Source organism: Antennarius striatus, chromosome 7 (genome assembly GCF_040054535.1).
Source record: "Antennarius striatus isolate MH-2024 chromosome 7, ASM4005453v1, whole genome shotgun sequence".
In the NCBI taxonomy this organism is placed as follows: Eukaryota; Metazoa; Chordata; class Actinopteri; order Lophiiformes; family Antennariidae; genus Antennarius; species Antennarius striatus.
The window spans coordinates 13,567,167-13,582,127 of NC_090782.1; the positions used below are offsets into that span (position 1 = coordinate 13,567,167).

The 14,961-nt window shown below is 38.9% G+C and overlaps 1 protein-coding gene across 1 annotated transcript in view; it reads right to left on the bottom strand.

The window, feature by feature from the left end:
* tgfbr3 (transforming growth factor, beta receptor III) overlaps positions 1 to 14,961 on the bottom strand; it is a 64,240-nt gene that overhangs the window by 23,485 nt on the left and 25,794 nt on the right. The window contains exon 4 of the mRNA XM_068319005.1: positions 5,964 to 6,101. Within this exon, the coding sequence (XP_068175106.1) occupies positions 5,964 to 6,101 (138 nt within the window). The remainder of the gene's footprint in view (positions 1 to 5,963; positions 6,102 to 14,961) is intronic.

Sequence of the window (14,961 nt, forward strand, 5' to 3'; positions counted from 1 at the left end):
CCTGCTCAGACAGCAGATGAAGGTGGTTTTGGTGGTTTAGTTGGAAAACATGTTGACATACAATTGCTTCTAAAATCACTTAACATCTTTCATTTACCAGACCAAACTTCCTTTCATTTAATTCACTTTGCCCTTTTAACCTATTGCAAATTGATATGTGTGTAAAAAACAATTCCTTACATGACCAAGGGCAATTCGCAGCAGTTTACATGATTATAATCTAGTGCGGAAGAGTTCAATAGAAATATCAATACTAAAGAATGCTTGATGGAAGAGTTACTCATATCTGACATCTGTGGGATGTCACATATTTTCAGTGCCATTATTTGAACATGTGTACCCATCTTGTGTATTTCAGAGACAAATCAAGTTCAGGGATTTTATAAAGTCAGAAGTATTTTTCCTCACCGTAGTCCTGCACCCTGTCAAAGTCAAAACTCTAGGCTTCCACTGGAGCGTCAAGATACATTTTGGTAAATAAAATATGACTTTTCATATTTATGTTAGTAAATTTATGTGAGCAGAATAATAATAATATATCTAGTAAACTCAATACATGCTCCATCAAAAAACAGGTGAAACATTTCATTAAAATATGTGCATATCAGTAGATGACACATATGAAGTTGTTTCTTCAGCAACTTAAACCACATCAATGTGGTTAACTAATGGGACTCTGTTGGATTTCTCCACTCTTTCAACTCAAAATTATCAAGAGCACGAGCTTTCTCAAGATTCTGCAGTAAAGAACGGTCTATGAATGTCGAGTCCCCACAGTCTCTGATTTTTCATTGTTTGACCTGCCTCCACTAATTTCCTTTTTGCCACCACCTATTTGGCAGGGACAGCCTAAAACCTAAGCTGTGCTAGTATAACTCCATCTTGGATTTCTTTTCTGTTCTTCCAGGGTGATATGTTTGAAAATTGACTTCACAGTGTTTATCAATCAAATGTGTGTGTTTCCTTCCCTGATGTTGGATATGTCATTCATACTGTTTCAGAAATTATGAAATTGAAAAACATAGCATGTTTGAAGGAGCTATCAGCTACTCTATCTGCATGCACTGCCATTGTTATTGTAAATGAAATGCTCTTGTGTATTTAGCATTGTTCTGAGCCAAAAGCATGAACTCACTGCATAAAACTAAAGCTAATCTATTATTACACAGAAGGTTGCTATAAAAGCCTTGTAATGTGTTCTGAAGATGAAATACATGACCTCACAACATCACCTCCACTTAACAGAAATTCCTCAGACTTGGCAAATCGAAGGCAAACAAAGAATGCAGGATGATACATGCCATAGGAACTGAAATTCATATGTTCCTTTACAAGATGTAAAAACTTGTGTGTTTATGTTTGTAGTACATTTTCAGACATGTAGTACATTTTTGGTGGGCCAGATTGCAAAACCTAACGGGCCGTACATGGCCCATAGTTTTCCCATGCCTGCTCTAGTCTGTTCTGATGGGTAATGCGATGTGGAGCTAATCGCATTGCTCCCTATAAATGTGTGCGCGTTCCTCTGAACTGGCAGGCTTTGTTGTGGGAAAAACAATACCATATGTCTCAGCGCAACTCTGCAGCATTCTGTTGCCATTCCTGTCTCTCAATAAAAACCAATACTGGCTACCCATGATTTCTATTAACAATTATGTTGGGGGGAGTGCTCATGTGAGACGGCAAAAGAACTCATACTACACTAATGGAAAAAAGGGTGAGTAAAGGGGCGAAACTTGGCAAACAAACAATAGGCAGCACAAGCCAACAGAAAAACTGTAGTGTTTCATCAAGAGCCATAAAACATTTAATGCAGACCAAGTCTTTTAAGCAGAGATGCAGCACAGCCCTCATTCCCTAAACCCCAAAAAGAAATATATACATTTCACCACAAAGTCAACACAGCACACTCTGCAAATGCGTCTTACTCGGAATCCAAGTGTCCCCTGGTAAAATAAAATTTGGCTTGATTTAAATGTTCATATTTCATGTCATTTTAGCCCCTTGATGGTTGTGGCCTGCTGCTGACTGACAAGAAGTACTGCAGAGAGCATGTTTTACAACAAAGTCCGGATTCTGGTGTTGTAGAAGACGGCAGCATCCAGAGGCCAATAGCAGCAGTTTGCTCAGTGTCTCTGAAGCTCTTCCAGGCATCCTGTGTCCATTGAGCCCAGAGCCCTGGGACCAGGAAACAAGGACTGGCAGGCCTGATGTGCTCTGCAATTAGTCCCAGGACTCAACCTCTCCAGTGGAAAAGCAAAGGGAGGGGGTCCGGAAATGGGTTTCTGCTCTTAAGTGTTAAACTCAAATCCAGCTCTTCTCAGCTGTTGCTCTCAGCTTTCCTAAGTTTTCCATCTGAGAGGCCCACATTAGAAGATGTGGGACTTTGTAAGGTCAATAGTACCTATTTATTGATAGATGGTTTGAAATAATCAACTGTTTGTGACACCCTTTCCGCAAAAGACCAATCACACTTTAGCAACATGGCAAAGAACAGGTTAACGGTACGTAAAATGGCTTTTATGCAAATATAAATTGTTTCAAATCAAATTTCAGACATTAACATTAACAATGTCATCATGATCCTTTTTGGATTTACCTACGTTCAGATTGCACAATCCCAGTCACGTAGAAAATATTTGAAAAACATACCAGTTTGTGCTCATTTTAAAATCAGTAACAGCATTTCTCTTTTTAAAAATATGATAAAATAAGCAAAAAAAATCATCAGGAAAGCTTATCGTTTCTTATTGATACCACAACTAACATGCTGCAATGCAAAATTAATGTTGCTTTTTTTTTTGCAAGGCTGCCACTGGTGTTATTACTACAGCCTTCAGCATCAGCCTCACAGCAGAATATCAAGTGTAGAGACATTAGGTGCACAATTAAGACTTATTTTAAAATAGCACAGCTTGAAACACTAAAAGGTCAACTCAGTGACCTGGTGTTAACTTAATTAGCTGTAGGTGTGTAAGACAATATAGAGACAGTATTATTATATCAATGGAGTCTCAAGATATTTTCTTTTGGATCAATCCTGACAAAAACAATATTGATTTTTAACTAATTTTACTTGCAAAGCCTTATTTCAGTTCATTTCGTTGTGTCGTGTTTAAACCCCATCGCTTGACAGCGGTTTTCAACTGTTTTAAGTTGTCTGACTTTTCCACTCCAGAATAACAAAACCAGCATTAATATATCACTCGCAAAAACAAAAAGAGTAAGAAGCATGCTAGCCAAAACATATTAAATCATAAAACTTAACTTGAATTCACAAGCCATACTTTCTAGCTATCTACAGCTATTAAATCTGTCTGAGAGAGTAGCGTCCTTCTGACACTCCGCATTTTGAGACGAGTTTGAAAAGATATGACAAAGTTATGCATTTAAAGTCAGAAATGATTTTTTTTTAAATATATATTACCATTACCACTGTAATACATATACATAGGTAATGTGCTAGGACAGGAAGCTTGCCAGGTATATAAGAACCTGTAAAGGTTGGCAAAGCTTTGTGTATAGTCAAGGAATGTATTCTTAATGAATAGTGTATACGGTGTAATGTAAGCGGTGAGGAGAGAGCTGGTGGTGTTTGAGCCGAGTTGTCTCTTAAAAACGTGTCTGCATTGAGAGACGCTGAGAAGACAAGTGAATTCTGGGATTTTTCATGGTTAAAACAATGTGATGTCAGGCGGGTGCATAAGATACCAACAGCTTTCGGCTCAGTGCTTCCACTCACACACAAAACACTGAACACCTAATTATATGCAATTATATGTGAGATAATTATCCTACCGGAGGGCTGACAGTGAAAGGTAGTTGGTTCTGTCGCATTAATATGTTTTTGCGTCAGTTATATCGTAATTGTTCATGTGTAGCTACTTAAGTTTAATCTGAAGTTATCCATTTCTCTGAAACAGAGTATTTTACAACTTGAAAAAGTATAATCAGAGAAAACTATTTTTCATATGAGATGGAGACGAAAGGGAATTTTCTCTCTTGATAGTGTTGAACATCGCTGGGTGAGGGACTGCAGGATTTAATGATGGTTGCCAGCTGTTGCCTGTCTGCCAGCACTGACAAGGGGAGACATTAATGTGATACTGACCTGCTGCTCTCTACAGAAACATCCAAAATTATCACAACTCAAGAACAACACAGGCAGGCAGATACACATCCGTCTCCATCAGTTCATTCTGACGTTAGAGCACATCCATTACTAGAGTAAATACTAATCTAAATGACTAGCTGACACTATGTTGCCTTCATATTGTGTATTTCACTGAAAAAGTTACCAAAAGGGTTTTTAGAACATTGCCCTTCACTTTTCATCTTACTTTTCGTGATATTTTCTTCTGTAATTTCACATTATTATTTTAAAACTAGAAAGAAATTGATATAAAATGAGCAGATAAAAACCGTATCTTGAAACTACACAACTACTTACAGCGTATAGTAATGACCCTTAATGATGAGTTGTTGATTTATGAACATCTTCTTGATGAAAGCCATGTCAAATAAGACTAAATCAGTTTCATATGGCCTAGAAGACACATTACTGCTCTGGCTGTTCTAAATGTCAAAAGAGCTACAACATGGTGGATATCAGAAGAACACAAGACTCTTTGTATCGTGTGTGAGTGCCTGTGCGTAGAAAAGCCTGCACATGATGCAAAGGGTTGTACAATACATTAACTTTTTTTGTGTGTGACATTGGTTTTCAGGCAGGATGTTGTGCTTTTGAGAAATAAGCAGGGAAACAGTTGACCACATATGGAAGAAATTTATGTACCTGATGCTGCATTCTTGTGGCATATTGTGATGTTAACATATATTTGAAAATGATTACTTCTAGGAAGACAAAATAAAGCAAGGACTTTGCAGCATAGCCTATAGAGTAAGAAAAGTTTTCAGCACAACATAGTTAAGCCACAGCTGGGGTTTCATTGGATCTCATTTTACAATGATCTCATATGATACAGTGAGACCCCGTGGTACCCTAACACAATATGGCTGACTCTCCAGGGGGCCTGGTTTATATTAAATTGAGATGGCATCACAAAAACCTCTTCTCTCGCTGCCCCTTAAGTAGCCTGGTCCTGTCAGGAACCTTGTGACATTGACAGGCTAGCATTAGCTAACATATTTGAATTTAACACACAGCAGAGGTTGTATCTTCCCTCAATGTGATCATCTGCTGATTTTACTTTCTTTTTTTTTTTTGAAGACATCTTTTGGTGACTTGCTAATGTTGGACACCAACAGTAATTAACATGATCTTTATTCATAAATAACTAAGAAAATAATTTAGAACTGCAGCAAATAACAGATTGTGAGAGATTAAATCCTTCCCGAGCAGAACTTTAGAGGTTTAGTGTTAGCAGCTAAACATTCCCACATGTTGGGGTTTTTGCGGTATATGGATACGCCCTGTCACATCTGAACAGCTGCCAAGTTATCAACAGGACTGTTCAAGGGAGGGGGAGGCAGGGTGGATATGACCCTGTGTTTTATAGAGTGTGAGTAAAGCTGACAAAGCAAATTTCGTCTTTTTGGATAAGACCATTTATAGCAGCATGTGAGGGAGTGATAGTGCTTGGAATTTGCCGGAATAAAGATAGCATGATGAAAATAAATAAATAAAAACTATCACACATCATTTGAAATAAAAAATCACTAACCAAACTCATCAGCAACTCATATGTACAGTTTGGAGTGGACAGCTTTAAGCAAGTCTGTTTGAGTATACAGAAATAAATACTGGAATGGATGCATGGCTGTAAGATCAAATCATGGCAAACGTCTTGTGGAATGTGGAAAGACTCCTTCTAGTTTATATCACTGTAAATATTTCTCAGAGAAGAGGACTTCTGAAATGGGGATACAGTTTAACTTGTGAGGAAATGAATACACAGTTTTAGGAAGCAGGATTTAGAGGCTTTTAGTGATGCTGGACTCACATGAAAGGTATGCTTAATGCCCAGGGCCAGGTTCTCTGTCTTGATCTTCCAGATCAGTGGTTGGGGGGAGTTAAGCACAAAGACCAGGGGCTTCTGGTGGCGCAGCAAAGACTGAATGGGCTTCAGATGCAGCTGAACCTGGTAAGACAAACAAATGGACAGCAGTCACATTACAAAATGAGCTGTTTTGAATGCTGAGGGAAAGACAGTTCACAAACAGAGCATATGTGTGTCACGTGATCCCACAGCCACACAACATAAATATTAAAACTTGTGATTTGTCACATAACTTTCAGCCTAAAGTAGCAATTCCAAAGTGATTTATCAATGTCCAACCTGATATCTATCTGGTGGACGTATTTCACTGTTGTGGATTATTCATTATCAGGCGTTGTAATTGTTGATGCAGTCATTTTGCTGATAAATTCACAAAGACGCCATGCTGTGTTCTCCCTTAAAAGAACTTGTTAAGCTCTGACATGGAGGCTTGCAGAATCAGAAATTTCACACAGGGGAGTCTTTGTTAGCAGAGGAGAAGATAATGGTCTCTGTACGATCTCTCCAACACTGAAGTACGTCGTTCCTTTGAGGAGTGTCATTAAAAGAGATATTAACAGTCTGGTGCTGAGTTGGAGATAAACGTAATGGTTGGGGGCCTAAACAGACTTTGTGTTTCTAGAGTTAAACCTCCTGACTAAATATAGTCAGCTGGTAAAGGCCCGATCAGGCCCTGAACTCATTGCCACAGGGTAGGGTCTGACCTGTTAATGTGTTCTTTATGGGCAAGTAAAACTTTAAAATGTCTTAATTTTGTGGACATTTACACTACTGACATTTCACCAAAAGGTTTTGTTAGATTCTACAATTTTACATGATAACTGTTGTTTCAGGCTCAAAAGTGAAAACTTTTTAAACAGGCTCTAGAGAGTTATCTTTTATAAATACCAGTGTTGCCGAGTAAAAAGGCAGAACAACTCTGGAAAGACAGTCCAACTTCCTGCATGCCGATTCAAACCTCACTTTCTTATGCAGAACACTGACAGAAAATCCTGTCCAGTTTTTGCTGATGACTCTTGAGTTTATTAACCAGAGTAGATTTTCTGAACCACTCCTGTGATCTGTGGTGCTGTTTTGAAAAAGTTAGCCTATCAACTACTGCCTTTAATGCACAGTTTAGCTCTGATAAGAGTTACTGGTTTGATGCAACAAAAACTGTGAATGACTGACATGATGCAACTGTAAACAATCCAGACTCACCTCTATGTTTAGGTGACAGTTGACAGAGCTGATAGTATAGCAGTTTAGCATCACGGAAGGTTCCAAAGTACTTTAAGGTTTACCTGACGCATGAAATGACCGTGGTTCATAGATCTGCAACTGACTTGAGGCTGATTCATTATAAATCACTAATTTGGATGATCAGTAGGTTCACTTAACTGATCAGGTGGTTAACCTACAAGCAGATGGTATAATTGGTGAACAATAATCAAAATGTTCAAGTTAATGTTTTTAAATACAAAATACATGTTGTTGCTCTTATACCCTCAGATCTCTGTGCTCTGGAGTTGATGGTACAAAGCCATCTTTAGCTCAGTGCAGACTAGCTAGACAGAAAGATGGATGGATGGATGGATGGATGGATGGATGGATGGATGGATGGATGGATGGATGGATGGATGGATGATGGATGGATGGATGGATGGATGGATGGATGGATGGATGGATGGATAGATTGATAGATAGATAGATAGATAGATAGATAGATAGATAGATAGATAGATAGATAGATAGATAGATAGATAGATAGATAGATAGATAGATAGATAGATAGATAGATAGATAGATAGATAGATACATAGATAGATAGATAGTGCCTTAGCTATCTGTCTGTCTGTCTGTCTATTCAATGTCTTCCATATACATGTATTGTCCAAGTCTCAGCAAGAAAACAACACAAAGTTCACTCCCCAAACCATTGAGCTTTTGCTGTCACACTACCCCTCAGAAAACAAATGAAATAATCTTTTCTTTTTCAGTGTCATGACAACTGCCTTAACTCTGTTGGCTATGCATTCCAGAAAAATAACTCTTTTTTTTACATTATCTATTGCCATGCTGATTCAGGTTTAAAAACAAGACAAAACCTATAGATTCCATCATAGATTCCATTGATTTGATTGTGACACTGCATTAAACAAGAAACTTCATAGCACAGACAGAGCAGACATGACACAGCAAACCTAATTGTCTGTCCCATGCAGGCACATATCTACTTAGCATTTCTTTATGAGGCAAACTGGTTGGTGATCCAAACAAACACATCAAGGATCCACAAACCCATGGCTCTCTTGCACTCTTCTGTTTCTTTATTTACTTACTTAGTAACTTAATTACTTACTTACTATCTTATGTATTTATGAAGCATATTTGTTTCTTTCTCAGTCCAGAATGGAAAAAGCATGTGCATCAAGATACAGTCATACCTGGCTTGGCTCTGAGGCCCTGGCTTTGAGAGATTGAAGACAGAAACAGAAGAATAACGACAGTGAGGAAGAGAGTTGTAAAAAGTCAGGAAAGTGAAGTCAGACAGAAATTTTTCCAAAAGACATGAGTCACCTGAAAACAGAAACAGAGCATGAAGAATAGTAAGTGCCAAGTGGAACTGATGGAGAAAAAGGGAAAAATATACTAATTATCTGCTGCTTTAAAAGGTGAAGCAATTTAACAGTGATAATTCCAAACTATATCAGTTCTCACCAAAGCTTTGTTGTGCAATTTAAGACTGGATCATGACTCAACAGCAGCTGGTGTGCATCTCTGCTGACAGAGCTGTTGTCATGAGGTTTGGTGAGACTGGCGTGCATAGCAACAGTCAGGGTGTGGAAAGAAGAGGTACAGAAACAGCAGGAATCAAAGTGCCTCTGCAAGGATCAGGTGGTGCTGAGTTCTCCCTGGTGTTTCTACCTCCAGAGAGGGTCTGGGGACAGGAGGCTATGTCTGATTGACTATCAGGATGCTGGCACAGGGATTTGAGTCGCGGGTCCATTACAGTCAAGTGGCACATTTGCCAGGAGCCATGGATGAATACCTATCATGTTACTGAAATTGCACTCCACACAAGGGACGACAGCTGTAGCTGAATAAGCAAGGCCAGTCACACAGTATGCCATTAGCGTTGGTAGCAAGTGTAAACAATGGAAATGGGTTTTTTTAAATGCAGCTTCAACTTCATAATAAAACAAGGCTGTGTGGTTAGACGTACAACCTGTGATGGCTGAATTGTTGATGTGTTGAACATGTGGTTGTAATTTCATAACCTAGCAAACTCAATCATACTAAGTTTAAGGTAAGCTTCATGTATCATTCTGTATCAACATTGTGATGTGATACTTTGATAGACAAACATTGACACACTGTGGTATCAGGGAGGTTCAGCGTCCTTGCAGTTTCCTTTATTGACAGAGCTAATTGAGAGCTTGGTGATCCCTGCCGATTCAGAGAAAACCCACAACATCCTTTAATTAGCCAGAAAGTAAGACTTATCTTGGATCACATTCTCCCTCCCAGGAGATAATAATCAGAATCAATGACATGTAGTAGAGATATGTTGAGCAGTATATGAATAACAATGAATGTTTTGCACGCTTAAAAAAGGAGTCGGCCAGGCGGTTTAAAATACATCAGCATGCAAGGTTACAACAAATACTGGAACCTGGAACACTGCAAAAAAACAATCATCCCTGGCTAAGAAATGTAAAGTCATGACTTCAAGTGGAGAAAGGCATAATTCCTGGAACCAATCACAGCCAGCTATCTGATGTGTGTGTGCATGCATGTGTCTTGTCTGTCTAGATCTTAGTTCTTTCTGGATCACTGAGGGTGTACAGTGGGAAGGGGTGCCAGAGCAAAGGAGTTTAGCAATGGAGGGGAGGTGGACCAAAACCTGCTAAGCGCTCTTATCAGTGCCACCCACATATTTGTGTGCAATGGGGATGCTACCTGGAGCCTTCCTCCTGAGCCATGATGCTAATCAGTCTGCACTCAGTTCAACAATACACCTCAATAACCCTGACAAACCCAAAGACACGTAAATATAGATATCCATCTTTAGCTGATACAGCAGAATGACAGGATATGTTGAAGAAAATAACATAGCGTTGATTCGGGGCTCAGGAGGAAGGACCAAGATTACACTTTGATTAGATAAGAGGCAAACTAAAATTACTACATGAATAAAAGCTAGCTATGAATTTTGTGAAAGTGTTGTTGAAGTAACTTGAAGGGAGCTAACTGATGTGAGAAAGTCAAGCCAACAGCTTCAGGAATTGCACTAAAAAAGGTCTGTAAGGCTCAAAAAATGAAACAAAAAAGGAAAAAAATATTAAAATTGCTGTCCAATTTCTCCCATATCACTGGAAAAACCCACTCTGTTGCCCCATTACCCCTTTATGATCAACTATTACAGGTGAACGTGGGCAAACTGGCACGAAAAGGTCAAAAGTGGCTAAATATGTAGTAAAAAAATAAATTAACTAAAGAAAGCAATGATGAGATGATCCCCTCCAGTGTCTTTAGACAGTGTGTGGGAATTTAACTGTATTCTGTCCATTGGTCTTTTAGGAGACAAGTACAGTGCGCATTCATGCATCAACAATCAAGACTTAACCTCATCGCGGATTTTTGGTAGGTAGTCATGTGATACCGTGCGCGCATTCTATTGGCTGACGGCATCCGGAAGTGCACTCCGTTCCGTGAGTCTTGAAACACAACGCACTTCCATGAGGGACAAAAGTGCTTTAAACAGTCTATCAGAGTGTGGGAAAAAGTAACACAGATAGAGGGTGGTTTAATGTCAGTATGGGGAGGGTTGATAGACGTTTAAATTACTGTTAAGATAAATAGTTTGATAAATAGTTTGTCACCATATTGCGGAATTTGTTATTTGCGTGTGGTTCCTGGAGTAACGAGGGCGCACTATACACCCATGTCCCATTACCTTCAGCGGAGGCACATATGGTTAATATGAATGTATTAATATTATTATCATTATTAGTTAATGTGACAGAAAAATGTGTCCTGATCAGCAATTACAGTGTAGTATTACTCTTGGCAAGGGTCAGACACATTATTTCTGCCTTTGTGTGAGCAGTTTATTGTGTGTAACCTACAACCGTGTCTGATGCACTCACCAGCAGCTTGTGTCTAGTGAGTTCCTCCAGATAGTCACTCACATTGTCAAAGATATCCACAAATTCCAGTTGATAAAGTAATCATCTACTCTGCCTCACCCTGATTCACTCAATGGTTGTGTTTGATGTTTGTGTCTGCCCAGCTGATTAGAGAAAGATGGGCGACTTTAGATAACACCAGCCCATTTTGTTTATTTTCCACCATATCATCCAACTGTTTGCCCAGACAGGCCTCTTTTTTGATAAGCCTGTTTTTGTTCCACAGTTAACAGCAACCTGGGAACTTGGTTTCTGCAATAGTGTAAAGTCCTTCATCAACACACATGTGGTGGAGAGTTGTTAGCAGGGTGGAAAAGACCACTTAAATGTGCAAACATATGGAAAACTGCTCAGCCTCCATACCTACGCTGTTAGACCAGACAGGGGGCGAGAAGCAGAAAACTCTTCAGGGTGATGTCATTGTTTTTGTAGAGGTAAAGTGGCAATACACCAACGCCTTCAGGTCAATGCTGAGCCACTGAAAACACACTTTACCTTAAAATCCCAAGGGCATTAAATATTGAATGAAATCTGATCTAAAATGCAGCACAGGTCACTCTGACTGCAACTCTCAATAGTCCTTTGTTCCAGAAGATTTTATCCTTTTTATACATCTTGACTGAATTTTAATAATATCAGTAAATACTGTAGCCTGTACTGTGTGTCCCACCCCTACTGGGAGCAGATCACATGGAATGCGAAACAATGGCCCTGCAACGAATACTGTATTTTTCATCAATGAGGATAAATTAATTTGATATTTAACATTGCACCTCGTTACATCAAATAATAATCTAAATTTACAAAAATTAATCTGTCTTGGATATATTAATTTTTGCATGAAGTATCCAATAAAATCGGTTTTCAACAAGACTAACCTAACAAATCAGATTGTCAAGCGAGCATCTCTGCGATGTGTGATGTGGTTTCTAAAATGCAATGCTTAATGTCAGCATTCAAATTTTCTGAACACAGGTCAGCTGAGGTTGATAGGAATGTCTTTCATTCAATCGGTGTTACGTAAACTATTGAACAACTATTAGTTTTTAACCTGCAAATGTGGATGGTTCTAGCTTTAGGCTCCTTCTGGTAAGTTATTCTGTGGTGACTGCCCTTAAAGCATAATACAGTAGATTGAAAACGAGGGACTCTGCAAAGTCACTACTGAGGTGTTCTGTTACACTTAATAACTTAACTTTGGTGCGGAGATTGGCCAGGAGCCAGAGCCAGGACCAGCTGTGTACTTTTCTCTGCGGATAATAGTTCATACCCTTTAGTTAATACCCATACAGAATGGGTTCACTGCTGCAGGCAGGAAGTTATTCATTGCTCTCACGTCTTTAGTGGAAGCATGGACAAAATGCAAACTGCAACTTTCACACATGGATGTGAAAGGGATGTGAAGCAGGCCTCACACATCGCAGCTGCAGGATGTGTGTCTGCATGTGTGTCCCAAACGTGTGTCTGTGTGTCTGAAATTGACCATGTGATCCCCTTTGTGTGCATTAGCCTATGCACGCTGTGTGCAACAGAAGATTTATTTCCCTACCTGGACAAGACTTGGCTTTGCAAACCCTTAATAAGGATTTACTGAAGCACAACATGATCTTGACCAACCCATCAGTCCAGACAGCCAAAGATCAGCCACAGGCACCGCTTGTGCTACAGGCCATCACACAAAATATCCATATACAGTCTGCTCTGCGGCCCAGACAACACTTCCTCTCTCATCAGCAGAGGTGAGGAAGAGAGAAGGAGATCTACATAATCACACATGACCAGCCACCTCTGTGCTGACTCTAAAAATAAGCAAGTGATGTACTTGCCAAAGCAAACGCAGGAAAAGGCCCATTACCGAAAACAAAAGTAATTTCCAAGATTCCATATAGAAGACCTATAATGGATTAAAGCATTATAGATTATTTTAAAAAACATATTTTGATGGTTTTTAAATAACCTATTTGGTTTTTTCTTTTTGACAAAAGTAAAAAACAACAAACCTACCTACCCACCTAGCTAACTACCTGCTTACCCAACCACCCACCCGTCCACCTACCCACCACCACCCACCTATATACCTACTGTACTTACCTACCTGCCGACCCACCTACCTAAAAATAAATTGGTCAAAACCAAAAGCTTTGACCAAAAATGACATTTCCCACAATGCAGTAGTTAAATTTATTTTAACTTCGACAAAAAACAAAGTTAATGTCTTAACTTGTGTAGGAAGTTATTTTTCCTTTATTCTCTTGGATAGTTTGATCCTTTATTGATGGAGTTCTGTGGGTTTCATAACCTGACATATTAAAAAGGATTTATGTTGTAACAGAGCAACAAGCAAACAGATTTTTTCAGTGTAACTGTACTGTTTGTAACTTTAAGAAGTAATAAACAATTATTATGTTATTTAACATTAAATAGTAGTTAGATTTACTTCAGATTACACTGAGTTAAATTTAGTTACATTTATAAGATACATCTAGCCCTTTGAGGACAGCCGTTATACTGATGTGGCCGTTTGACAGCCCTGCTTCAAACATTCATTTCAATACAGTACTCTAGTATTTTATTTCATTCATGTGTCCTGTTATTGGGAGGACATTAGAATTCTAAACTCAGCTGCATGTTTTCGGAGGTGGGCACAATCCAGGGAACCTGGAGAAAACCCACGCAGATACAGGGAGAACATACAAACTTCACACAGAAGAGACAATGACAACGCTAACCACTGTGCCACCCGCAATTATAGTTTGACATTTAATAAATAACAACTTCAGAACAATCCAGCTTAAGAACAACCTCTAGGAATCAATTGTGTTTGTAGGTTGAAGACTATCTGTACACATTCATATACTTAGGTGATAGCATCCTTGCCAAAATGTGACTAAGGCTATGAAAATGTATTAGATACACTTTAATTCAATGTTATTATTCCTAATTTTCCCCTGTGCATTACAACTTCCTGCAGTCATGAAAGATCAGGGGCAGATTGTGTCAATGAGAACTGAGTCTGACGCATTGCACGCCCTTCATTGCAGTCTGGTTGAAGGCTACCAGGTCAGGAAAATGCTGCTTGTGTCCGAACAAGCCAGTCTGTGCCCAGGTGGAAACAGAGAAAAAACCCTGGGTGGGAGTGGGGACAGTTTTCCTTAGGAGATCTTATCACATTCACAGACCTCCACATAATCTCAACTAGAGGCAGGCTGGCCTTTTGCAGTCAGTCAAGGCTGTAGGCAAGGGAATAGACAGCTGGATTTTTGCCTCCTCCACAAAAGGCCTGACTTGACAATGAACCTGACGGGTTACCAACAGCTGGAGAAAACAATGTGGAAAAAACAGGATTCACAAACACTCACTCCACAGCTTTAATTGGGCTGTCCTGAGTGGACATGTATAAGTTAATTATTCTATACATTTGATAGAAAAAGAACAATCTAAATTAAATGCAAAGAAATGTAGCGCTGAGCTGAAAACTATAGATTGAAAATCAGGAGATCCACATGTTTAATTCTATTTACTATACGGATACTTAAACACAGTACTGTATAAGTCAAATATTAACTTTGAAAAAAATAAACAAAAGAATACAAATATCATTTTTTTATATCATAACCTTAATTTGGTTGTCTGCATTCAAGGACTATTATATGGTAAATCCCAATAGCAGAGAGCTCTCATGAGAGCATGTTAAAGAACAATATAAAACAGCTTTAACAACGCCTACAATATGAGACCTGTTTCAGAAACACATTTTTTTTGTCATTAAT